The sequence below is a fragment of the Solanum tuberosum genome, unplaced genomic scaffold, assembly GCF_000226075.1.
Source record: "Solanum tuberosum cultivar DM 1-3 516 R44 unplaced genomic scaffold, SolTub_3.0 scf00039, whole genome shotgun sequence".
In the NCBI taxonomy this organism is placed as follows: Eukaryota; Viridiplantae; Streptophyta; class Magnoliopsida; order Solanales; family Solanaceae; genus Solanum; species Solanum tuberosum.
Genome location: NW_006238968.1, coordinates 816636 through 844523, shown reverse-complemented (window position 1 = coordinate 844523; position 27888 = coordinate 816636). Strand labels below are relative to the sequence as shown.

General features: G+C 33.1%; 3 protein-coding genes across 9 annotated transcripts in view; 2 read left to right on the top strand and 1 right to left on the bottom strand.

The window, feature by feature from the left end:
• Positions 1 to 5504, top strand: part of LOC102577907 (calcium-dependent protein kinase 3) — an 11362-nt gene extending 5858 nt beyond the window's left edge. Inside the window, 7 exon segments of the mRNA NM_001288527.1 lie at positions 508 to 651; positions 740 to 892; positions 2709 to 2821; positions 3076 to 3243; positions 3320 to 3447; positions 4827 to 4926; positions 5007 to 5504. Coding sequence (NP_001275456.1) covers positions 508 to 651; positions 740 to 892; positions 2709 to 2821; positions 3076 to 3243; positions 3320 to 3447; positions 4827 to 4926; positions 5007 to 5084 — 884 coding nt within the window. The 3' untranslated portion in view covers positions 5085 to 5504.
• Positions 5505 to 15384: 9880 nt separating this feature from the next.
• On the bottom strand, positions 15385 to 26112 carry LOC102588652 (putative disease resistance protein RGA3). Of its 7 annotated transcripts, none has more exons than XM_015306936.1 (7): positions 26009 to 26112; positions 21251 to 24767; positions 21011 to 21151; positions 19957 to 20461; positions 19144 to 19526; positions 18499 to 18652; positions 15385 to 15656 (listed from the first exon to the last, which is right to left on the bottom strand). In XM_015306936.1, exon 2 carries the CDS (start codon positions 24760 to 24762, stop codon positions 21343 to 21345), a length of 3420 nt encoding a protein of 1139 aa, XP_015162422.1. In that variant the 5' UTR covers positions 24763 to 24767; positions 26009 to 26112; the 3' UTR covers positions 15385 to 15656; positions 18499 to 18652; positions 19144 to 19526; positions 19957 to 20461; positions 21011 to 21151; positions 21251 to 21342. The 7 variants fall into 7 exon arrangements, with proteins under 7 accessions (XP_015162422.1, XP_015162424.1, XP_015162425.1 ...); XM_015306938.1 differs by having other exon boundaries at positions 20108 to 20461; XM_015306939.1 differs by having other exon boundaries at positions 20117 to 20461.
• On the top strand, positions 15600 to 18489 carry LOC107059847 (uncharacterized). The gene is made up of 2 exons (XM_015306887.1): positions 15600 to 15812; positions 16777 to 18489. Exons 1-2 carry the CDS (start codon positions 15600 to 15602, stop codon positions 17581 to 17583), a joined length of 1020 nt encoding a protein of 339 aa, XP_015162373.1. The 3' UTR covers positions 17584 to 18489.
• Positions 26113 to 27888: the final 1776 nt, after the last annotated feature.

The following is a 27888-nucleotide window of genomic DNA, read 5'->3' as shown; positions in this document are numbered from 1 at the left end:
TTTTCTTCGTTCGAAATTAAAATTGATTAAATCTTCTTTAAGATCAACAATGTCTAAAGAAAGATTGAATGAATTAGATATATCATCATTTGAAAAGAAATTATTAAAACAAATTGATTATAATATAGTACCTAATGACTTCACATCTAAAATAGCTAGAAAAGTAGATATTAAATAAAAGTATTTATGATGAAAAAAAATTAGGGCCTCTCTCTTAAGTTTCGCTTTAGGCCCCCAATGTTGTTAAGTCGGCCCTGCACATCCCCTTGTCTTATGATCTGAGTTTCTTTGGTGCTATGACTTTAGCTGAATTCACAGACTACTTACACCTTCATCTCATTCAATATAACACATCTTGTATGCTTTTATGTCATGTGTTGTATTGCCACTAATTGAGTATTCCAGCATGGATCATTTCCATAGTTGACTTCAATTGTCTTTTGTTTCCTCCACTCTTCTGTTTAGGATCTAGAATAGATGAACTTATGTTTCATTTATAAATGTCAGGGAAGGTGTACCGTGATATAGTTGGTAGTGCATATTATGTTGCCCCTGAAGTATTGCGGCGTAGTTATGGGAAGGAAGCAGATGTATGGAGTGCAGGTGTTATTTTGTATATTCTGCTCAGTGGTGTACCTCCATTTTGGGCTGGTAAGGATGGCGATAAAAGTTTAATAAGATGGTTTACTTCGTGTTACTCGTTGTATTCTGTTAACATGTCTTCCTGAATCCTTTGCAGAAACTGAAAAGGGAATATTTAATACCATACTAAAAGGAGAAATTGACTTCCAAAGTGATCCATGGCCATCCATATCAAATAGTGCCAAGGACCTTATTCGGAAAATGCTAACGCAGGAGCCAAAGAAGAGAATTACTTCAGCGCAAGTTCTTGGTATTCTCTCTTTCCCTTTGTGTAATCAAAAGTTACAGCAGCGTGTCATGTCTTTATTTGGTTCTACATATACTTATTTGGTTCTATGTAATAGGGTGTGTAGACATGTTTAGGTTTTGTATGCATTTAGTATATCTTCCAAGTATAAGCTGCATTGCTCTTCCACGGCTTTTTCTAAAACAGACCTTAATGAAATCATTGGCTTGATTACAGCATAGACAAATACGTTATCATTTTCCCATAGTGTATAGCTTGTGTCTTGGTGTTGCTTTGGATAGATTGTGGATCTTTACTTCACTAACACTGTGTTTTAGTGATGGTAATTGTCCATGCAAATGATCTGATTAATGAATATCTCACACATTGAATTGATAAGATGACTGAATAGCTGGTTAATGAGTATCTTGATTCTATGTTTTTGGTGTAATTAGATTTGGTCTAATGATCCTGTATCTATTATTGATGTGTTAGATTCATTATAGACATGGGATCATAGGATCTGGATTTACTTGTAAATATGGCCCTAGTATAACCCATGTACTGATCTTTTTCTATCAATAGACACAAAGTTGCCAGTTTCAAAAAAATAAAGATGCTTGAAATGGATGAGAGTTATGGGCTTGAAGATTCTTACCAAAGTGATAGACAAGTTTTATACAACAGTGGTGTAACTTGTAATTTTATGTGGGAGTGAGCGTTAGGCCTCTAAGACGTATTATGTTCACAACATGAATGGTAAGATAAATGTGCGGTCATACGATTTTGTACAAAATTAGAAACGATCATATTCTATTTAAGGGTGCAAGTAAGCATACAGAGGGTAAAATGAGTGAAGGTCGCGTGAAATGATCTGGCCATATCATTGATAGATCTCCACATGTATTGTTCTATAGATTGATAGTATAATGCTTAAAACACTAGAGAGGATGAGGTAAGACTAAAATCAAATGAAGGAAAGTTATCTAAAAAATCTACAATATTTCGGAGTCTATTCAGATTTAGCTAAGAACAGAACACAAATAGAAGTGAAGATCCATATTGGCGACTAGGCTTATCTATTTGTTGCATCGTGTGGCGAATCCAGGATTTCACTAAGTGGTTCGAAAAATAAATATGTAGTACTTGGGATTTGAACTTGGAACCTGAAGATGAATTTTGAACCCCCTAAACAATTGAGCCAACCTCTGCTCTTGCGTTCAGGGGACTCAAAAATATATATAGATTCATAAAAATATAATAAATTACCTTATTATATATACATTGTAATTTTTGCCTAGGGGGCTCAGGTAAATATCCTCGTGCCCCTATCTGCCCCTGGTTGCATCTTAAGATTTATTAGTTGTTACACTTACATTAGGTATGGTGTTTTATAGGTGCTTTTCTAGTCTAGTTAGAGATTTGTATGCCAATGTAGAGATCAATTGTGACTTGGAGAACCTCTAGTTTTAGAGAGTTCCTAATTTGCCTTAAAAAAACAAATTATTTACTAAGAAAAGTAGAAATGGGATGGACTGAGATCAAATATAGTGGAATAGTCATAGATGATTCATATAGCCAATCCCAACTTTGGTTTGATCGAGACTTTTGAGTTGAAACAATCTCCAGATTGAAAGTAAATCTGGGAAAGAGCAGTATCTGGAGTGGCTAGGGTTCTGGATTTAGTGCGGAACCCCCCCTCTCTTTTCAATTTACTTCCTAGATTTCTTAGGTCTTTGACTGCAAGCAAGAGGCGGCTTGTGTTTAAATACTCTATATGCTGGGTTTAAGTTCTGCTTGCTCGTTTGATACTTAGCATTCATCGTGCTTGTTTCTACAGAACATCCATGGCTTCGACTTGGAGAAGCATCAGACAAGCCAATAGACAGCGCAGTCCTGTCCAGAATGAAGCAGTTCAGAGCAATGAACAAGCTCAAAAAACTTGCATTGAAGGTAGAATCTAATATTGCATTCTTATTTTGGCACTGGCACTGCAGGTGGTTAAGTATTTTCTCGAGACTGCTATTACTCAGAATCTGTGACTATCATTACTGGTTCTTCAGTAGCAAAAATGATGTGGGATGCCGCCCATACTGAATTATCTAGAAGATGTAGCATTTATTAGGCACTTGATGTTTTTTTGAGATAAAGGCACTTGATGTTGGAAGTAAGCTCTTGATATTCTATTACATTTGTAATTTCCGTAGGTCATTGCGGAGAATTTATCTGAAGAAGAAATCAAGGGTCTGAAAGCTATGTTTGACAACATTGATACGGACAATAGTGGCACAATCACTTATGAAGAACTGAAGTCGGGATTGGCGCGGCTTGGATCAAAGCTAACGGAGACTGAAGTCAAGCAACTCATGGAAGCTGTAAGTATGATGCCTCTGACTAGAAATGATTTTGCTTTATTTCAGTTTCTGACCTGTATATGGTTTGACATTTCAGGCCGATGTGGATGGAAATGGAACAATTGATTACATTGAGTTTATTACTGCAACAATGCATAGACATCGGCTTGAAAGGGATGAGCATCTCTTTAAAGCTTTTCAGCATTTTGACAAAGACCATAGTGGGTAAGTCCATAATTATGATCATGGCTTCCATTTTTCTGACCTTCTAAATGAAATTTTGACCACTGAATCTTGGTGAGTCCAGCAAATATTCCACATTCATTGCGGATCAATAAAGATAATTCTTTCCAGAAGCAAAAAGAAAAACATAGTACTTTCCTTATTGCTGCTATTCATATCTTATATTATGAGTGACATAGGTGACGTATCCTTACCACAAAGGTACATCCTACCCTGACCAAACCCCACTTTTGGGATTACATTGGATATGTTGTTGTTTTTTTGTTGCTGTATGGATTCATGGCATCAATAGGGTAATCAATTACTTGATAGGGGGCCTGATGTTTTGCAAATGATAACTTTTGATGCTAGACCATTGGGATATTGTGTGGAAAACCTCCTAAGCCATCTAATTGCTTAATTTACGCTAAGTTATACGTGGTAATGGCCATAAGTGGTTGGGTATATTTCATTTATTTAAATGTTGTAGAGGTTTCGTGCCAGATTCTCCAAAGTAGTGTATTTTTGTTGGATCCCATACGGGTGTGGCAGCATTTTGAAGAGTCCAAAAAACATAAGCTTAAACCTTGAAGGGCGGTAGCTTCCTATTTCTTTAATTTGGGAGTTAATACAGCAATACTTAACGCTTACCCCAATATCAGATAGACCCTCAATAGTTTTTAGCATAGGTAGTTCCATCATGAAACCTTCCCGAGTATAAAGAACTAAAGAGGATCATTTTAAATCAACATTATGGCCTATAAAATCAAGAACTGAAGGTGATTTTGAGACATCCTCCTGATTTAAAATTAAACCTTTGTAACGGTATGTGTAACATATTGATCTCTCTATGGTTTGTTCTATGCTTGGCTATTTTAGAATCTTTTTATGGTTTTTGAACCTTTTAGAAGCATTGTACTTTTAAGGCTCTATCCGTCCATACTAGTAGTTGTGGTATTGTCCCTGTAGTTTCTTGTCCTTTGATTTCTGTTACTATCTGTTGTTTCTTATACTTTGATTATCATATTATTTTGTTGTAGTTACTGTTCTGTTACTATCTGTTTTTGTTACGATATGCTATTTCTTGTACTTCAGTTACTTTTTTCTGGACTGCTTTGGACTATTTTTCCCTTGTGCCCAGGGGCTATCGGAAACAACCTCTCTACCTCTGAGGTAGGGGTAAGGTCTACCCCGGACCCACTTTGTGGAACTACATTAGCTATGTTGTTGTTGTTGTACTTTGATGGCTGTAGTATATGAGTTGGGTGTGGCCTGTATCAAATCTTAACATTTCACACATATTCTTACAGTCACCTCTTTTTTCTTTTCCTTTTTCTGAGTAAGTAACGCGTTCACTTTTAATTGTTGTTGATGTTATTCAGATTCATCACGAGAGATGAATTGGAAAACGCTATGAAGGAATATGGTATGGGTGATGAGGCCACCATCAAGGAGATAATCACAGAGGTGGACACTGACAATGTAAGTAATGTTATATGAAACGCTCGACGTTGAAACTCATAAGTGTGGATAATTTCATACCAACTCTTCCATTTGAACAGGACGGTAGGATCAATTACGAGGAGTTCTGTGCTATGATGAGAAGTGGAACAACACAACCACAACAAAAGCTTTTCTAGTGCATCAAGAGCAAATTACCCTTGCAACGAGCATAGAACGTTCACCAGCCAGCACGATGGAGAGACGTCTATCACGAGAGGATCAGTGAAATGAACATACTTTCATATTTCTTCAATCCTTCAGCTATCTTCAAAAAGCATTGGAGTACACGAGACATTTTTCGTGTAGGTTGAATTCACGCGGAAAATGTATGTATAGCTAGTTAATGGTATATTTCGAGTTTCTTGTAATGTATCTGATCCCCCTTCGTAATTTTGTGTGGATAGCGTTGTGACGTTGACCCCGTCCGTAGAGATTATAACAAGACAATCTGAATATAGCTTTATGCTTGAAAAAAAGAGAGGGGATTTTTGTTGCCCTTAATGCTGTTGAATTCCTTAAGATGTCAATAGACTGATGTCTATGTGAGGCATTTGGAAGTTTTTCATGTTTAATAATTGGCATAATACATAAACGTGCCCTTTAATTTGTTTTCATTATACATTTAAGCCCTCTAATTTTGGGTGTGCACAAGTAAACATTTAAACTTGTATAAAGTTAAACAAAGAGACACATGAGTCCAACGTACGTGGCATAATACATGTAGGACACAAATTGCTATGTAGAACATAAATTGTCATGTAGGATGTCACGTAGGACATCTGTGTCTATTTGTTCAATTTATACAAGTTGAAGTGTCTACTTGTACACATCCAAAGTTGGAGGGCATACGCGTGATATTAGGTTAAGTTAAAGGGTATATCTCTATATTTAAATTAACAATTTCATCTTGTATCCAATTATTTCGTATACTAATTTACTTCCCCTATTTCATTTTAAACTATTGCATCAAGTATTTTCGTGCTCATTAAAAAGTGTAGTTTAATAATTTATCACTATAACATAAAAGTGGATTGCTTGAATTATCATGTAATTTTTGTGCATTTTTCATAGTGAAAAATAATTATAATTATAATTTTAAATTACATATTCAAAGTAATAAAAAGTTTTAAAAATCAATTTAGAAAATTTGTTAATTCAGATGGAAGTAGTATACTTATCAATAATATGTTTTTGGATATTATATTATTTAGAAAATAATTACAAATATTAGAGACTTAATTAATAGTCTTATATAATATAAATAATAATATTTAAAGTGCTTAAAAAAAATAGAAAAAATAATTAATTCGGGTGAAGGTATTAACTTGTCAATATTATATTTTAAAATGTTATATTACATTAGAAAATAATCACAAATCATAAAAATAATATTAAAATAATCAAAAAGTTAAACCATCTCTTGCCCCTCTCTATTTTCCTCTCCATTCTTTATATTTGGAGAGTAAAATCACTCTCTAATTCACCCTCTACTCTCCAATTATAGAGAGTTGAATTATAGTTCTCCAAATTTGGAGAACTGCTATTCATACTCTCTGTATCTCGAATTTTTATGATCAAACGTGTTTTTTTGAAGTTGAACTAGGGAAAAAAATAGAAGTTAAAAAATACCATTTTTCTCAAAATAAATAGAAGCACTTCAAAATTGATTTTATCAACTTTGTCTTATAGTTTGTTTTATCAAACTTTTTAAAAATACTTCTAAATATATATTTTTAAAGTATTTAACTTTCAGTAACCCAAATGGCTGGTGAGAAGCATGACGACTGGTGAGAAGCATGACCTTATTGCCCATCAGATATCTCAAAGGTGTGACTTACCTAGAGCAAATTTTAGTGGTGGTCATTCAACTTTCATGTGTTTATCATGTAAAAGTTATTTCAATTGTTCGTTAATAGTTATATTATATAATATTTATTTGTAATTTATGTTATTTAGAATAAAATATTAAATAAAGAATTTCAAAAAAATAATTTTTTATATAAAATTGGATAGGGTCAGGTTGCCATATATAATAATAAAAAGTATAACTTACATAAATCACATAGTATAAGGAGTAAATTACATTATATCCTTGTTTTTTTTTTTCTAATTACAATAATCCCTTATTTTTTACACAATCTGGATACATAACTCACAATCCGGATACATTAATGCTGATACATTATGCATCAAGCAGTTACGCAGAAAAAGAAAAAAAAAATCAGAAAATTCAATTAAAATCCCATAAATTACGCTTACATGTTTCTTCTTATTGTCAATCAGTCATACACAAATCTTAACAAAACCAACAATTCAAAAAAATCAAATTTCTCTCCCTAATCATCTTTCTCCATGTTCATTGAAGAACCATTCAAATTCGATTCAAATTTGTCGGAAATTTGATAAGATACATAATGAATAGTTGTTGGACAAACAATTTCTTTTGTGAATCTCAAATCAAGTATTGCAGGAGATCATGAGATGAGAAAAACTTTGAAATTCGATATATAGTAGAAGAAAATCACGGGGAAGTGTTATTGACAGTGGGATTCAATCCCTGGCAAATTGTAACAGGATAGCACAATTCAACATTCAAAAATTTTCTTCCCATTCTTCTAAAAACTCTCAATTTTTGAATCAAAATTGTCGATAAAAATTTGAGATACATTACAGATTAATACAACATTCTTCTTCCTATTCTTCCACAAAAAAAACTCTCAATTATCGACAACATTCTTCTTCTCATTCTTCCAAAAAACTCTCAATTTTTGAATCAAAATTGTTGACAAAATTTCGAGATACATTGGACGTTTGATACATTGTTGAGGTGAAGAAACAAGATCCTGGATTTTCAATGTATCCGCTATGCATTAATACAACAGACAAAAAGGCTGAAGAGATACATAGCTTTGATGGATCATCTATCCCTTTTATAATGTTGTGTGATTGTTTATTGAATTGTGTTTTCGAGATTGATAGATTTATCAATACATTACTATTTATGTATCTTGTTTAAATTGATAAGTGTTGTATTTCTACTAGATGCATTAAATAAGTAATTATTGGCCATAACATGTTAGATTTGAGATCGATATATTGCTGTTTGGTAATTGTTATGTATCAGATACATTTAGTATAAGTTCGAATTTACGTATCATACTCAAAAAATTAGTACATGATACATTATTATTTATGTATCTTATTTTGTTTGAGGAATACTATATTTTAAAATTTTAAAACATACATTATATATGTAATTGTTCCAAAATAGTTTCTTTTTGTGTGTGTGTGATACATAACACAAAGTTTATGTATCAAGTACACTTATTGAAATGATAAACACTAATTGAAGATTCAACAACATTAGAGTTATGTTTAAATACCTTAAATATGAACATGATACATTGCATAAAACAAAGGCTATTGTAGCAGTGATATATCATATCAATGATAACACTAACAAAAACTAATTTAAGAATCAAAATACACGAGATATATTAAAAATATGTATCTTTGATAATGATGGTCGTGCAATGGTAGATCCAATGTTTATATAAACGCATGTTTATATAATATATGTACCAGCTATGAGTAGTAAATTTTTTTTGTGAAAAATTGATATTTGTGTCTAGGGAATTTTTAAGTCGTAAACAATAAAAAATCATTTAATTCGTGAGAATTTCTGACAATTGATACCTCAACTATGTGATTGCTTTGAAATATTAAAAAAAGAAATCAATCTAAATTTGAGACATTAAAATATAATTCTCGTCTCACAAATTTTAGAAGCATGTATTTGTAATTTTGAATATATCATGTTCACTCTCATGAGGGAGTAAATGCTCAGATTCATTTATGTTGCGCGTTTCAATTGGATTGGAGTTTGATGCCAATATATCTCCTTCACATACTATCAGAGATTGATAGGAAGACTACTTTTATACCTTACTACCACTAGACCAGATATATCGTTTGCAGTGCAATGCTTGAGTCAATTTATGCACTAGATCTCCTAAAGCATCACACATGGATGCTGCACTTAGGTTGCTCAGATACCTAAAATCAGCACCTGGCTTGGGAATTTTGATGTCATCAAAAGAGGGAAATGAACTAAAAGTATTCTGTGATGCAGACTGGGGTTCATGTATAAATAGTAGAAGGTCAATCACTGGATATTTGGTTCAATATGGAGGGTCTCCCATTTCTTGAAAGTCTAAGAAGCAATTAACAGTATCTAGGAGCTCAGCAGAGCCTAATGCAGTTTTTCATGAAAGGACAAAGCATATTGAGAAGATTCAAAGTGAATTGATTTCTACAGCACATTTATCCTCATCAAACCAGCCTGCTGATGTATTCACTAAGGCACTTGGAAAGGGTCCTCATGCTCATCTAATGTCTAAGCTAGGAATGAAAAATGTTTTCATAGCTTCTAGCTTGAAGGAGGGTGTAAAAGAGTTAAATAAGTGTGTAGATGTAACTTGACATTGATTGGTTGTTATGCATCACACTGATTTGTTAGTTACATAGTTTGTTACAACTCCTCGCTTTATATTAGAGGACCTATAAATTGAACGAAGCTCTACGCTCTCAAACCTAGTGGGTTGGATGATTGACACTCCTATAAGCTCATTTTACACACAAATTATGAAGATCCCAAATTCTGCATCCATCAAGAACATTTAAGAATTAATAGATTTAGTGAATATAAATATTAACAAAAAAACTCTTGGCGGAAACTCAAGAAATTCACAAAGAAAAAAATAGAATCTAGCTACTGAGGGGCCTATTGTGAGTCACTTCACTCGAAAAAGAACAAAGAAAAAGGCAATCAATTGAGGTATATTATCAAAAATAGTTAGCCCCATTTATGAAATCTTTTATAGAAAAAATCGAATTTTTTCAATTCTTTCGATCAGTATAGTTAAAATTAATAATATCATATAAATTAAAAAAGATTAAGTAGTTGAATGTGAACTATTATCTACTAAATCAATGACACTAATTGAAAAAAATCATTGAGAATCATACAATTACTCAGCTGATTAACCAGACAAAATCAAGTAAATTAAGACTTAATTTTTTGGATTTTCTTCCAAAGAGTTTGGTAGCAGACTTGATTTGACTAGTGCTAGAAATTTCAATTTTTTTGCAAAAATGAATAATTTTCATAGTCCAATTGATTAAATACATCGGAAACAACTTTTATGTCTTCACAATATAAAATTAAAATTGCGTACATATCATTTATTTCAGACCCTGCTTATGAATTTTACATTGAATATGTTGTTTAAAATACTTGCATTAAGAAATGAAGGGCTTTCATTTCAGCAAGACATCTGATAATGAATGGATAAAGAAAAACATAATTCAAACAAAGAGAAGATGCTACCTGCTACATTCTTATGTAAGCCTATATAAGATTACATTCTTTTATATCAAATCAAAGACATAAAAATGAAAATCCACTCTTTGATATTATTACTAGTTATTAGTATAGTTTATGTGGATAGCCAATATGATCACATGCAATATGTATTGCAATGGCAGGCTACTTTTTGCAGAATTGAAACTTGAATAAGTGTTCCACAACATGAATTTACAATACATGGCCTCTGGCACACGAAAGCTATACGGGCATAGAGGGCATGTATAGTAAATGCATGTCGTGGAACATGACTTATACAATTTCAATTCTATAAAATGTAGTCGGCCACTGCACTACATATTACATGTGACATTGACTCTCCACATAAACTATACTAATACTTAGTAAAAATATCAAATAGCGAGTTCTCATTTTTATGTCTTTGATTTGACACATGTAATCTAACTTTGAGAAAAGCTGGTGGGTATAAAACTTGTTGAACTCATAGTCTTATATAGGCTTATATTTGATTTCATGCCAAACTTATGAATGGAGTAGGTATACCAATATAGGTTTCATGCCAAACTTATGGGTGGAATAGGTAAGTCATGACATACAAAGCAATTTCACTTTTTGATCTGGGAAAAATATATTAAAAAAACATCAACTTATAAAGTTTCCTTTTGGTATTTAACATGCAATTATTGTGATTTATAATATATTTTATGTATTATACATAATATATATTTCTTCCTTTACCACAGTTTATGTTGTATAAATGAAATTTTGAAAGTTAACGAAATATTTTTATATGTTTTCAAATATTTTAAGCTATTAATTATAATGATTTATAATCACATTCCACTCTTCTACACCGTTCGGAGCGTGTTTGACATGGCTGTTGGGAGGCAATAAATATTTATTTTGAGAAAAGAATATTTTTATTGAAAAATTACGTGTTTGACAAATCAGTAAAAATGCTTCTAAATAAAAGCAGGAGATGCAGAAACACTAAATTATTTTTCTCAAGACCAAAATATGCCTTTCATATATACATAAATACCAATATATCTCTTATTAATTAATTAACATATCTCATAAGTTTGGTTAAATTTCATTTAAGAATTTTATTTTTTATTTTTATATGACAAATTTTATATTTTATATAATTATTCTATATTTTACATATTATTTTATGTATAATTTTACAGAATTAGAAAAAAGATAATAATGATATTTTTGTAAGGTTAGAAAAAAGAGAAAAAAATAACAATTAAAGATCTCTAACCCTAAAAAAAAAGTATACAATATTTATTGAAAATTTAAATATGTATATTTTAATTTAATAAAAATAAAATTTTAATCAACTTTTTTATAATAGATATTTAAAATAGTTTCTCTCTATAAAATAATCTTAATATTAAAGTACATTAATAGTTGTCCTTTTTCATAATTTGACTCTCAAAAGCATTTTTTTAAAAAGATCAGTTAAACACAATTTGCTTATGAAAAATATTTTTCAAAGATATTATAAGGAATATTGTTTCGTATTTTTTGATTGTGTATTACTATTTATTGGTTCATTTGTTTGTATATATCTTGCTATTTTAATTTATTGTCTTTATTCTTTTATAATCTTGTGCTGCATATTTTTCTTTTGAGCCGAGAATCTATCAGAAATAACTTCTCTACGTCACAAAATAGGATAAGATCTACGTACCCCCAATCTTCAATTGTATTACACTGGGTATGTTGGTATTGTTATTTATCCTCTTCTCTAGCGCATGACCCACCATATACAAAAGACGATTATGCAGTGTTTCTCCAAGTAGAAGATTTTCATCTATGAATGTGACATCTCGATATTATCTTGAGCAATCTTCACACAAAATCAACTTGATAAAAATTATACTCCTTCAGAGTCACAAAACATCGTGGTTTTTGATGGTGGTGCACCACCACTTTTGCCTCAATTAATTTTTGAAGTTATTGTTGGGCTTTTAACATAGTCGAGTCCAGAATATTTTGTATATGTATAATCCATCTATAGTATATGCATAAGCATGTATAATCTATGTTATTTTAGTAAAAATCCTTTTTTGATAAAAATAAATAAAATAAAATTATACTTATATTAGAGAGTGGGGAGTACATACTTTTGAGTAGTGACATAAATTTGACAACATATACTAGTATAGTAATATAAATTGGGTATGAAAATGGCAAAGTATACGCAGTCCTTATCTCTACCTTGACAAATAGAAAGGTCGTTTCCAGTAGACCCTCAGTAGCATAAAAGCATAAAAAATAACATTTTCCCATAAATAATTTTGAAACTTGGACGACCAAGCACAAACTGCTACTCTATTATTAGCAAAAGTGTTGTTCAAATTGATTTGTCAAACATTCACAAGACTTGAAAAAACAAAATTTCAACAACACAACAGATATCAGTATAAAAGAAATTGAATTTCATGTTTGCTTCAGAATCAACATTTCTATGAGAAGAAATAGTACATGAAGTGTAAAATTGCTATGACAATACAATATATACATTAAAAAATTAGACAAAAGTGACACCTTGTAAAAAATCTTATGAAGAACTTGAATACTGACCTTTTCTTTTTTTGGAAACAACATCTATAACATTCATCTTTCTAAGTTGCATGTAAAGACATACTAAAAGATGAAAGATTAAAATAACATAAACACATTTAATTCAAAAAGTTTTTCTTTTACATGGGGAAGGCGTAAACTTCGAGACACAGCCGCCGTGCGTTTTAAAAGACGTTGACAGTCGTGCGTCTTGTAAGGCACATAGAAGTTTGCGCCTTGCTCTTTTCCCCCTAATTTACAGTTTGTTAGACCGTCTAAATATTGCCTTTTTGGTTCTCAACTCAATTTTGTTGTCCTTTTGGAAATTTTGGCCAATCTTCTTGCCCTTTTGACTCCGAACTTTGGAAATATTAATGGATACATGTCAGACTATTCAAAAATAGTGTATTTTCAGAAAATTCAATATGAATGTGACAACATTTTTAAATAGTGTATTTTCAAAGAATTCAATATAAATATTGCAATATTTTCTAGAGTCCGAGCAACATAGAATACGACAAAGATTTATGGAAGGGTACTGTCTATCTTCTGTTTTCTTTGGTGATTTTATTTTTTTGATCTTAACACTTTTTTCTTATAATTTTTACTTAATAGACTTTTTGACAGCTTTCAAATTTGCGCTTCGCAGGAAAATATTTTATTTATAAACTTAAAGGTTCTTGAATCTTACTTCAAGTTCTATCTATTAGGTACATTTTTGTATGTTTATGTATTTTTTGTATATTGAAAATAACTAACAACATCCTATTTATAATAGTAAGCATCCAAATTAAATTAAGACTACAAAATATATATCATATATGAATTAGGACAAATAAATTCTAACTAGACATTAATTAAATAAATATCAAAATAACAAATCCTAAACAACTTAGGATTCCTACTTCAACTTTGAATTAATATTCCAACAAAGTGTTTTTTTTCCTTTTATCATAACTATTTTTTTTTTCAAAAATGAAGTAAAAATCAAGAGTAACAATTTATGTTTGACTAATTAATTTAAAATATTTTGTCAATATTAGAATATTGATTTGTATCATGTAACAAACACAATAAACTAAACCTCATGCCATCGCTTTATCATAATCATTAACTCCGATATCAATTGCTAAGATAATACAATTCAAAGATACGCTTAATCGCTTGATGTGATATTATCCGTTTTAAGCCTATGCTGACATAAATTGCAATGGAGACAAATCCTTTGGAGTTGTCAGTTGCACGTGAGGTTAATATAAATATTCTATGTTGTACCTCCATATTCATATTATTATATTCATGTGCACGTGTGCACTTTCTCCTTTTTTTTTTGTCTTGGAAAAAACAGACTGTCATTGCTACATTGGGCTCATATGCCAAGATAAAATTAAAAAATTGATCTTTAATAAATGTTGATTCTTGGAGTTTACTATGTGGAGTGGAGGGATGAATTAGTGACTACATAAAATGATCATCATCAAAGGATATAATAAGTTGGATAGGATTGCTTTTTCCTTAACTGGAGGTCTCGAGTTCAAGTTTTGAGTATGAAAAAATCTTTGATAAGGAGCATCAGTATAAATCTAAATTAGTCAGACTTCAATACGAATACTGGACAAGAAAAGTAAGTGCAGGCGGAGTGAAAATTTAAACTTCATAGGTTATAAATTCTAGATAATGATATCATCTCATTAATATAAATATAAGATTTGAATTAAAACTATGAGTTTGACCGAACTCGTACATTGATTTCTAGCACCATTCCTAATCCAGTTTAGTGGTAGAGTCAGAATTTTCAAGAGAATTAAGAAAATAGAAAAAATATATGGAACATCAAACTATAGCCTAGGATGCTCCTAATGTTTTCTATTATTGGGAAACTAACCTCACTTAACAGCAAAGCTTTCCTTTTTTAAAATTGTTATCTTAAGTATTATTTTAATTTTTGTGCCATAAAAAGAAAAAGAAAAACCAACCAAAGAATTGAATGACAGAAGTAAACAGATTCCTCAACCTATGCAGCAATCTTGAAGACATATAGTTCTTAATTTTGTTTTAGTAAAAGTATTGAGTGTTTGTTGTACACAAGTTATTTTTATTACACCTTCCGTCTCAATTTGATTGTTTGATTTCGACAGTACGAAATTTTAAAAATAAAAAAAACTTTTAAAGTTTGTAGTCTTAAACTAAAGATGTGTAGAATGTACCAAATGCACTTTAATTTTGAGGTTGAAAAAACCCTGCAAAAAATGCAGAGAGAATACCTACAATAGAGTCGATGTGGTTCGATCCGTCTCCAGACTCCACTTATATAGGGAGAGCTTAGTGCTTCCCTTCAAAACATAAAGAAGTAAACACACGAAAAAATCAAGAGATAGAGATACAATATCTACTATATAAATATAGGGAGACTGTCTATAATAGACTCAATGTGCTTCGATCCTTCTCCAGACTCCACTTATAGGGAGAGACTAGTGTTGCCCTTCAAAATATAAAGAAGTAAATACATGAAGAAATCAACAAAGGGATTCAACATGTGCTGTATATATACAAACACAAAAGGTAATTTTGATCTTGAATATACATTATAATTTTTCGACGACGCCCCGGCCCTTAGCTCTGCCTCTGGCCAGCATAAAAATAATAAAACTAGTTTCTCTTGTGGATTTGTGGTGAAATATCACAAACAGGAATGTTGAAAAACAGCATGATGAATGCTTCTGCTACATGTTGCACTGTTGAGCAAGAACTGAAAGAAGAGAAAACTCTGAATGTCAATATTGCTGAGATTTCTGCAGAATTGCAAAGGGAGAAACAGAAAAACGCGAAGCTCATGAAGAGAATATCAGTTCTTGAATCTCATATACAAGGAAGACATAAAGATTTCAACTTCTCAAATGGAAATGTATAATTTCTCAACTCAACTTTTTATATACATGTAGCTGTTTTTCCTTCACTATTGGTAAGTGTGCCACACACTGGTTGAGGGAATGAGTTGTTGTCTCCTTATATGGTCTTGGAGACAGTTCTCATCTCACGAGCTAAGCTTTAGAGATTGAGTTAGGCACCTGAGGTCTATTTTCATCTGATTGAGCTAACTTGTGATTATCAAATATCTAGGAAGTTTCTTTTTTCGCGACGTTCCTTTGCTCTTCTTGAAGATTTAATGTTCAAACAGACAGTTACTTAAAAGATGCTATGAAATGATTGGTTGAACTTCAATAGCTAAGACCTCTGCAAGTTTTTCCTTAGGCAGTGAAGTAATGGCATCATATATTTTTTGGGGGGTGGGGGTGGAGCGAAAACTCTATCAACAACTGTAGAAAGGAATGTATCAAGTAGCTTGCTGGAAGTTATAAGCTATGTTACTCGAACTCTTCAAAAATGCCGACTGGTGTGTGTCCAGTCCTCCAAAAGTAGCGCATTTTGGACGATCTAACACATAGGTGACAACATTTTTGGAGAGTCTGAGGAACATAGGTTACTATTGTAAATAGAAGTTCAACATATGAGTTTCCCTCGGAGCATATGCAACAACTTGATTCACTTTCAAAGTCAAAGAAATTGCGGAAGCATTAGGCTGAGCATAGTAAAAAAAAAAACTGAAATTGAATAGAATCTGATAACATAACTAATCACTTGCTACTGTTTCAGAGTTTCAGCACTACTGCAATTATGTTATGTTGAGAAGTAAAAAATTTTCCTGTTATATTTATCTATGTATATATGCAACTTCAGAGATATTAAGCATATAATATAACAGTTCTATTAGTGAAAATCTTCTTGTAAATTTATGAACATTCATATGTACTTGCTTAATGCTGAGTACTAGCTGAATATGTCGTGTTTAATATATATCTTTATCACAGGCCAGTAGTCAAAGTATAGACGAAAGGCATTTCAGAAAGCTCAAGAGACAAAGAGTAGCACAATGTATCGACACTAATGAGGACAGAACACGAAAAATGGACTCAGGGGTGAAGGATCACACTGAAATCTTCCCGACGAAAGATGTTCATACAGAACATTGCCTAGTGAATTGGATGAGTATGGATGATACTCAGTTTCTGAATTTTGAAAGATCCAAAGACAGTAATTCAGCTGAAGAAAATGACCCTGATGATAGCAAAGATGAAGATGACCAAGAATCCGAGGACAGTGGCACTTATACTGACACTGTAGATACAGGAAATGTCAAGAGCTTGCAAATTGAGAAGGAGATCGCTGAACTGAAAGAAGATATCAGTGAAGCAAGTGATCCACCAGTCTTGGGAAGTTGTGATCATCATGCAGATCCAGCAGAAAAAAGTTCACCAACTGATATGGACGTTTGCAAGAACGCAAATAATGAAGAAACCTATATGCTCGAAGCCTACGAGGAGGTTTCAAAAGCCTGTCCTATTGATCATGGAATAAGAAGACCGGGAAGTGCATCGTCACATAAAAAGTCCCTAAAGATGGCATTCTGTCCCAAGGAAGTAAAGAAAATGCTAGGTTCAAAAGAACTTTCACTGGAAAATGCTCAATCTCATACTATGAGAAAAATCTTAGTTTTCACACCTCTTGGTATAAGGCACGGGAGTGAAGACATGTATGAACTAGACTTCAATCATTTCAGCATTTTACACAAGGGAGAACCATATATAGATTCAAAAAATCCAGGTGTATGCTACTAAACTTCAATTATATGTTGCTTCACTGTTTACTAATTCTAGACCGTATACACATATTATACACTGGATTATACATGGTTATACACATATTATACATGAATTATACATATTAGTTTAATTCTTCATTCAATGAAGCAACTGTTTATTGTAAGAACAGAAATCTGCCCATTGTAAAACTATTCATTTAGCAGAAGAAAAACTCGATTTTCTTGATGGCCATGCTCACTCCTATAATAGACTGATAGAAATCATTGAAAACTATTAATCAAGTTATTTTACTAAACATGAATGTCTAAAACTTTTGTTGTATCACTTTCTTATACCTACAAAGTGGTTCAAATTTCAATTGACTTGATATGTTCTGTACCAGGAGCATGTATTATACGATAACCTTGGATTTCGGAGGAAGATATTCTATCCCAACAGACACAACCCAACCTTGTGTCCTGTTAAAATACTTGAAGAGGAGAAGTTCATGCGTCCCTCGGATGCCACCTGCCCGTCATGCTTATTCCTATGCATCAAGTATGGAGGAAGGACAAGAAATCTTCCTCAAAATGAGTAAGACTGCATAACTATAGTATTTCTGTACATTTCGTTGCAATAATATTGACTTAATATTTCATGTACTGACCATGTAAGGAATTTTTTTGTGTAATATGGGTTCAGTTGACTTATAGGTAACTCTCCATATCGAATCTGATATGACAAACTAAAAATTGCAGTGATAGTGTAAACATTCTTAACATTGTAATGTATATAACTTGAACTGATCTAGTTAACATTACAACAAAATTGAGTTTTTAGTTGTCTAAATATATATCAAAATCTTGACTGAAGGCACAAACATGAAATTAATTAGGCATTTTTTCTCATAGATGAGATTTTATTAGTCTGTAAATGGATGCATTGTCATACCAGATATGTCCGGCAGCGAATGGGAAGAAACAAACTGAAATCTTTTGGTCCGGTGATATGTCGGATGGCAATGCTGATCCATATTCGCAGCGGAAGCTTCTTCTTTAAGGCCTTAGGAATTACACTTCTCTTCATGGCTGGCTTTCCTAATGACCTGGTTCAAAGGGAAACCAAATATAAGAACTTGGACCTCCTACAGAAGTATTACAGGTATTCTGCATAGCATGTCTGTCTTGTATAATTTCAAGTAGCCTATAGTGCATCGCGGAAAAAAGAGTATATACTCACTCCGTTTCATTTCGTTATGTTAGTTTGACTTGATATGACGTTTTAAAAAAGATTTTTGAATCTTGTGGTGTTAAGCTAAAGGTGTGTATAACATACCAAAAATACCCTTTGTATTTTGTAGTCTTGAACATGTCATGTACACTCCTATAAGAGAGGGTTGTTATGGTAAAATGGGAATGTTGGAAAGTTGGAATCAAAACATACAAAATATATAAAAACATTCTTTTTGAAAGAAAGACACATAAATCGGGACGGAGGGAGTACATTTTTACAAGCTATCAGATGCCTATAAATGATTTGGTATCACAAAACAACTCCGAATCGATCAAAAGAAGCAAATGTAAAGAAAGAGAAAACCTTTTCGAGCCTTGGGGAAATGTAAAGTTTGTCTCCATGTGACATCTAGGTCACATGTTCATCTGTAGAATCAGCCACTGATGCTTGCTTCAGTGAGATGCCACCATCACACCCCCTTGGGTACGGCCCTTCCTCGGACCCTTCATGAACGAGGGGTTCTTCGTGCACCTGGCATCCCTTTTACCTTGTTTGCGGATGTTCTGCTGGCAATTTTTTGATTTTGTTGGGCTCGAAAGATTCTTCTTATTGTCAAATCATCTCCATATTTGCAGGACAGATGAGGATGCAGAAAGGGAGGAGTTATTTCTATCACATTCTGAGACTGATGCTATTGTAAGATCTGCAGCTCATAGTCATTTTCTCTAAAATTTGTGGTAACTCAGCTGCAAAGTAAAACTCAGTTACATCAAGTTATGAATAATAATTCCTTCCTAAATGTTCTCAAGAATACTACTTCCGTTTCAATTTAAGTGTCTTACTTTCCGTTTTTGTCTGTTTAAAAAAGAACGCCTCATTCTATATTCAGTAACTTTTTTATTCCAACATTCTAAATGACATGTTTAAGACCACAAGATTCAAAGAACGTTTTGGCACATTACATACATTTTTAGTTTAAGATCACAAGATTCAAAAACCTGCTTTATTTTCTTAAACTCCGTGCCTAGTCAATCTAAAGACACTTAAATTGAAACGAAGGGAGTATAAGTAATTACTAGGAAAGATAATCATTGTTTGTGACTGTAAAGTTAATCATCTTGTGAAAACATCCCTTTAGTTTTGAGTTTATCTTTCACATCTTAGACTAATTAACACCTTTTTATGTCTTTTCTGATGCAATTGTTCACATTGTTCCAGAATAATAGTCCCAATTCAGAGCAGGGGAAAAAAGCATTGACAAAATCATCGAAAAGCAAGAGAGAAGCAATCTCTAAGAGCAAAACTTCAGAGAAAGCTACAACTATACATGCTGAACCTTCATGTTCTGCCCCACCTCCTGCACCATTTGGACTAATGGGCTACGCTTCATCTCCAAGTCAGATGATTATACCAATACCATCACGTCAAGCACCAGCAGATACGCGAAAACCTGTAATGGCTAATACCGCGCCCAATATTCACTACCATAACCAATGTGCATATCCTGTTTTCCCAATGTATCCACCAAATTCTGTCACGCCTTTTGTATATTGGCCTCAACCTAATGCGATCGCTCCATTCCCTTACCCCTCTTCTTATAGATATATTGCACCCGGAAGCTGCATTACAGTACATCCATATTCTTCTTACTATAATCCTTTGATCCCACAAACATTAGGGACTGATGAGAAGCAAAATGGAGCATTAGATGAGGCTAAAAGGGAGTCAAACAGTAGTTCAAGCAGTACAGATTCAAGAGAGAAGTAAACAGGACTTCTAGTTTTCTACTTCTATATTGAGAAATAAGATTAGGCATGTTGCTACTTGCAAGAACAGTTTTGGTAGCCCTGATGTAAGTAAATAACATTGTTGGGGGCATTAAAATTAGCTTACTGACTTGAATGATGATAATTATACGAATTCAGAAATTTTCTACTTGTTGGTACTTGCATAACAAGAGAATATTAGTAACATAGTTTCAAACATAACAGCAACAGCAGATATGCTCAGTGTTATCAAAGGCGAAAAGCGCAAAAAAACTCTAACCATTGGGGCTTTAAGTGCAAAACACAAATAACGCATGAACCTTTAATGAATAAAGGAACAAATGGAGAACATACAAATATGTATATATAGTCTAAGGCTAAGAATTATAATAAAAAATAACAAACATATAGACAGAAATTGGAAAAAAGACAGATAAAGTGAAATATCAATTGTTTAGTGTCACCTTTTCAATTGGTAAGGAAAAGTATGTCTTATAGCCTTGATGATGATATTGAAGTGCACGTGAAGAGAGGAGAAGTGCTCAACATGTTTTGCGCCTCACTTTAGGGCTTAAGTGCGGCTTTCATAGCACAGGATAGCTTGCCTTTGACCAAGGAGCAGACAGTCGTAAGTCATATGATATAGACTTGACATAAACACAGGTTAATGTGATTATAGTAGGAAGATGTAAAGCTACACATACCTGTAGTAATCATAACTATTACGCCATCACTTCACGAATAGTAGCATTATCAACTTGAAAATATATTGTTATTATTTCAGTGGTGATGCCTTCTACAAGTGAAATCTCCTTAGACCACTGAACCTCTCTGATGACAAGTTGATACTAAGAAAATCACAATTTTGACTGATTTTCACTTTTGGAATGTGCTCAATCTTGTACCAGTCTTCTCCTTGTCCCGGTTTGCAACGCTTCTCCAATATTGCACAGCCCAAAATGTTCAAGGACTGGAGGTTCATTCTCTCCATACACTCAGGCAGTGAGGCAAGATTATCACACTGTACTATGTTCAGTTCCTTGAGAAACGTAAGTTCGCCTAACCACTCAGGCAATAAAGTCAAACTTGAGAATCTACATACAGAAAGAGATTGCAGATTGTGGACATGCCGTAAAGCCTCAGGCAGTTGCCAGAAACCCAACTCCTCAGGGTGAATAACAGTATCTTCTCTAGAGTGGAACAATGGCAGACCATCAAGGTGAACGCGGTGAAGGGAATTCAGGTGTTTAATCTCTTGTGGAAAAGAAACCAACTTTGGACACCCAAAAATTTCAAGTTCCTCCAGAGAAGCTAGGTGCCGAAATCCTTCAGACAGATATTTCAATCTATCAGAGCATCTGACTGACAATTTACGGACAGAGGTGAGGCCTTGCAATCCCTGCTCGGGTAGAGACTCTAGTTGGTGGCAGTAACCAATATCCAGGGACTTCAATGCAGTGAGGCTTGCCAGGTTGTTTGGTAGTACTTCCAGCTTTGAGAAATCCATAATCGTCAATATTTCAAGATCGGTGAGGTTCGTTAGCACCTCTTCAGGGAAAGAAGTTAGTTCCTTGTTGTTAGCAATTTCTAAGCAGGTTAGACCGCAAAGATTAGAGATAGAGGCTAGAGTCATGTTTGAGCATTTCATAATTCTCAAATTTCTGAGTGTTACAAGGCATGGAAATGTCAGCAAAGGGCAGTTTTCAATCCACATTTCGTGAAGACTCGGAAATTGTTCTTCTCCTTCTTCGATTGAAACTCCTTTTAAATTTGGGAGCTTGCACATCTCAAGTGATTCCAAGGACGGGAACTTTCTTAATTGGGATACTCCGCTTTCAACGTCATTGTCAATGTACTCTACATGAATTCCCCTCAGCGAAAGATATTTCAAACAAGGAAGCTGAGCTAGTTGAGAGAGATGCAAGCAGTATTTACAATCATGAAGATAAAGGGTAATGATTGTTCTCAAAACTGAAGCCCTCATCCAACTTGCCAAGCATGTACTTTTGAAACCGGATACCTTCAAATGCTTAAGGTCGGAATGAGGTTCTAGTGCTTCAAGAACCTGCAGATCAACATCCTTTGATGACTCACACCGAACGGAATGGTTCCAGTACAAAGCTAAACTGTGGAGGTTTCGCTTTGAAATTAGAGCTTCTTTCGCCCCCATATGATTTTCAACCCTCTCAAGGTGCTCAATAACTAGTTCTCCTTGAAGATTCAAGTCTCGCAATTCACTAAGCTTGGAACATCTTTTTTTCCCTACGACAAACTTGTTTAACGTCTTGAGGTGTGTCAATTGTGCTATATTAGGAGGCATGTGACTCAATGGACAGCCTCTTAGCCGAAGATGTCGAAGATTTCTCAGATAATTCAGATGTTTCGGTAAAACACGAAGTAAGCAACAATCTTCTACACTTAGCATCTGCAGATTCTGAAGAGAACATATACTCTGAGGAAGACTCTCAACACATGTACTGAAAAGGTCCAAATACCTTAAATGTATTAGATTTCCAATTGCAGATGGCAATTCCTTTAACTGAACTGAGCAAAAAATCAACACCCTTAAAGAACCATACATTGCGATTGTCGAAGGGTTGTATGGCATAGTACTTTTAGGAAAAGCAAGAAATGACTTATCTTCGGCATGTATTGTTGCATGTCGAATTCTGCTTGTCGATATCTTTTCCCCTCCTTCAAGTTTTGTTGCATGAATTCCATCATCCATTATAGATTGGGCCAGGTCATGAACAAGATCATGTATCTTAAACAACATCTTCCCATCTGAAGTTTGTTGCACTTCTTGGAACAAAGATCTCCAGTATAATTCATTCCATACTTCATTACCTTTATCCTCAGGTTCCAAGTTTCCCTCCGATGAGATAAATCCATTGGCCATCCAGAAATAAATTAGCTCTTCTTTGTCTATTTTGGAGCCCTTCTCAAATATCGCGCAATAAGCAAAACAGTGTCTCAAATCTTGAGGAAGGTGAAAATAGCTCAACCTTAGAGCAGGCAAGATTGAGCTTTCGTCTTGTGGCAAATTCCAAAAATCACTATCTCTGACAAACAACCATTCTTTTTCATCGTTCTTAAAGCGCAAAAGACTTCCTAGAGCTTTAGCAGCCAGAGGAACCCCACAACATCTTCTTACAATCTCTTTTCCAATATCCACAAGTTTGGAGCTTTCTTTTCTGTCGAGACCAAATGCACGTTGCTTGAACAACAACCAACAGTCATACTCCGACAAGCAGGATAAACGATGTGGCTGTACCGTTCCCATAATTGAAGCAACCTTTTCTAGACGAGTAGTGGTAATAACTGAAGTACCTCTCGAACCAATTGTTAGTAAGGCTTTTAATTTATCCCATTTCTCCTGATCTTCATTCCAAACATCATCCAAAATGAGTAAATATCGTTTCCCTCTCAACAAGTTTATGAGCTGACTTTGTAACGAAGCTAACTCGGAAGCATTTATATCTTTCCCAACTATGGCTTCTAGGATTGCTCTTATCAACCTCTTCTCGTCAAAATTATGTGACACGCAAACCCAAATTTTCAAATCGAAATGTTCATGTACCAACACATCATTGTAAATTAATTGAGCAAGAGTAGTCTTTCCAAGACCTCCCATTCCAACTATAGGGAGAACCAAAAGCTCTTGAAAATCATCCACATGCTTCGTTAAGATTTCGACAATCTTCCTTTTGTCATTGTCCCTTCCGTAGACTTCTGCTGAAGTTAAAACAAAGCCAGTTTCACGTACTTCGTCTGTCGTGGATAATCGTTTCTTCGAAGTCACTTCAGACAAATGAAATTTAAGACGTTCCTCGGCAATTCCATCTAGTTTCCTGATGGCATCTTTAACCTTTTTCCCTATCTGTCGACGAAACAAAAGATTCTCCAAGGTAAATCCAGATGGCATTGAAATGCATCCAATTCTTCGGGATTTTTCCTGCAACCTGATCGCTTTCGCTGCACATTCATCCAAGACATCATCAACTTCATAAGTAGCACAATTTAGCTTCTGCAACCAATTTCTTATTGCCTTTTCTTTCAGTTGTTCCTGGTCTGCATCCTGAAGGACAGCCTTGATTGTCGATAGCAAGCTTGAAAGTTTTCTTAATTCTTCATCGACGCCATAAAACAATCCAAGTTCCTTTTGAATAAAAGAGCTAAGGTTTTGTAACAAAACTTCAACGAAAGCTTCAGCCATTTTGCCTAGCAAATCAAACCAAGGAAAATTTTGAGTAGTTCAAATATCAGTAGGAGAGCTTTCAGAATTGTTCAATTAAACGTACATTGCTCGAATTTTTCAAAAATACTTCCACGTGCGTGTAGGATCCTCCAAAGTAGTGCATTTTAGGACGATCCGACACGAGTGCAACAACAGCTTTGAAGAGTCCAAGCAACATAGTATTAAACATATAGTTTCACACTCTAGCTATCAGTTGTTCCCTTTCTTTTAACCAGAACTATCACCATCTACCCTTTTTTCCAACCAAAACTATCCTCATCTGCCCCTTTTCTTATCTGAACTATCACCGTCTATGTATTAAAACATAGTTCGTTGAGTAGGCGGTGATAGTTCAGGAAGAAAAAGGGAACAATTGATAGTCAGACAACTTTGAGTTGTGTTTTAATCCATAGAACACATCGAAAATATCTTTTTTTTTGCGAGTTTCACACCTCAACTATTAGTTGTTCCCTTTCCTTGAACTATAACCATTTATCAGACAAATAAAGGGAACAACTAATAGTTGAGGTGTGAACTCGCAAAAATATGATACTTTCAATGTGTTTTTTATCATTAATCGAAATATATTCTGTAATTCAAATGATTTCTTAATGAAAAACATTTTTATAGAGCAAACCCTAATTTTGGTTCTCTTCCATTGTTTCCCTGACAAAACAAGTTCAATTTTGATATTAACACAAGAAATTTTGATGGCAGCTTGCACGTACCTTGATTAATCTACCACACAACCTACTATAACTCACAAGCACAGTACTTGATGAGCTCACAACAGAGTAGTTTTAGATATTAACACAATTTTTAATAAGAAAACAGAATTGGTAAAGGTAAAGAAAAGTATCTATTAGGCCATAAAAATTATTCACTATTGTTTTTATCACCTGACAAGACAAGAGGAGTTGCTCGTGTGGTAAAAAAACACTTTTTCACCTAAATTTCATAAACTAAAAACTAAAATTTCAACATTTGTGAATTCTAAAAAGTACATTTTCGTTTCAATTTATTTTTCATGTTTTAATGTGACACGGAGTTAACAAAGTAAAGAAAATCTTGTGGTCTATGTCAAATGTACTAAACTATCTTTTAATCTTGTATTTTCGTAATTAAATATAAACAGTTGCTAAAAAGGGATAGGGCCTTCTTTTCAAAACAAACTAAAAAGAAAATAAACAAATTGAAACGAAGAAAATAATTTTCTTGAACTTACTAGAGAAATTCTTGAATCTATTTCTTATGCTTCAGATGTAGCAGCAAATACATTAGGTTCTGGAATTGAAGTTCACAAAGTGAAGGAGGACTTTTCAGCAAGTATTAGGGTAAAAAGAGACTCCACCTAATAATAAATTATGATTTATTTGCTTAAAGGTCAAATAAAATAGTACTATTTTGGATAATTTGGATCTTCTGCCAAGTATTCTATGATATTTTCTACATAATTCGGAATATGGTTTGATTAGTCAATTTTTGAGTAAGACATAAAGGTACCTACTAGTTAGGATATTTAATAATGTGATTTAACTCAATTTCAGTTGATATTTACGTTTTTTAATTATGGATGTGTACAATTAAATATTTAAATTTGTGCAGTACTCGAATTCATGAACGATTTGGTGTTTCAGAAACTAAATTTGAAGACATTTAATCCACCATATAAACCTTATGTATATAATCTCAGAGCGTTCATTAGTTATATATATATATAAGTAGAAAAGTTTAGGAAAAGCTACGTGGTTATACAAACATTCCTATCATATATATTATTCTCCCAATAATTTGAAAAAGTACATATTGGCTCACTAATAATAATTTTATACCAAATTTTAAGTTATATACACCTAGATACATGTATATTTTGCTATCAAATACATTTTGAAATACAAATTCATAAGGAGAGATGTGAGCGAGAAAGAAGGGAGGCGAGCAAAAGAGTTTGTGTATCAAAAATACATGTGAATCACATAGATACATGTATTTGAGATATCAAATGCATTTCTGATACATTATATGAAATACGTATACAAAGGGAAAGAGGCGAGAGAAAGTCAGATACATATTATTCCAGTCGGATATTGTGTATCTGAAATAAATTATACATAATTTTGACTTCTTGTATCCGAGATATATGTATCTGGATGCGCCAGATACATGCATTCGATGTCCGAATTCTAATAAAAGTTTTATATTAAAAACTTGTGTGACGAAAAGTAATTTACTCATAAACTAGTGGGATTTGTGTTGTTTATCTAACGTTTATCTCATAAACTGTTAAATCTATGAGGTGGAGATAGTATAGAGGGGTGGGGTTAAGGTAGTGGTATTGGAAGGTGAAGAGGAGACAATTGACGAAGAATGTTGTTTATGAAATTTATTTTGATATGTATTACTTGAGTCGAGTATTTTTTAGGAAAACAATATTTGTTTTCATAGAATAAGAATATGATCGGTATATACTTTACCTTTTTCACGCCCCAAATTACATTGTATATGCTATTGTAATTATATTGCCTCTGTTTGATAGGGCTCCATTTCATGGTATGCAAATTAATTGTCTTTTTTTCTTTTGACACTATTAGCTAAATTGAGAATACATCTTATGCATATATTTAACTAGTATCTGAACACGTTCGTTGCACGTGTATCTCATATTATATGTTTGCATAATATATATCTATAATGATAAATTTATGTGTACATTTAAAAAAAAAACATTTATATATAAGTTAAGAAATCAAAACAGATACCCTCAAATTTCAAACTATAAGCATATTAAAAATATGTATTTCTCATGAGTTTAATCAATCATACATTGCAATAATCCCTGCAATTCATTGAGAAACTTTCAATATATACATCAACCATGTATAAAGAAAACTTGAAATGCATAACAACAATTATATTTATATTTCAATACACTATAAAGTCAATTTTCCTCTCTGCATTATACTATGGATTCCGCACAACAAATTCTATTTTTTTTAAAAAGACAAAATTAGGAAAAATAATATCAACAAATTGAAATTAAAAATGTAAAATTGAAGTAAGAGGAAGTGAAGAACGATAAGTAGAAAATGTTCACCTCAACATGAA

Bases quoted from the DNA above. Each gene is read 5' to 3' on its own strand.
- LOC102588652 (XM_006343224.2), bottom strand. From the start codon at position 24,762: ATGGCTGAAGCTTTCGTTGAAGTTTTGTTACAAAACCTTAGCTCTTTT.
- LOC107059847 (XM_015306887.1), top strand. From the start codon at position 15,600: ATGTTGAAAAACAGCATGATGAATGCTTCTGCTACATGTTGCACTGTT. The intron at 15,813-16,776 runs GTATAATTTCTC...TCTTTATCACAG, and splicing joins TCAACTTCTCAAATGGAAAT to GCCAGTAGTCAAAGTATAGA.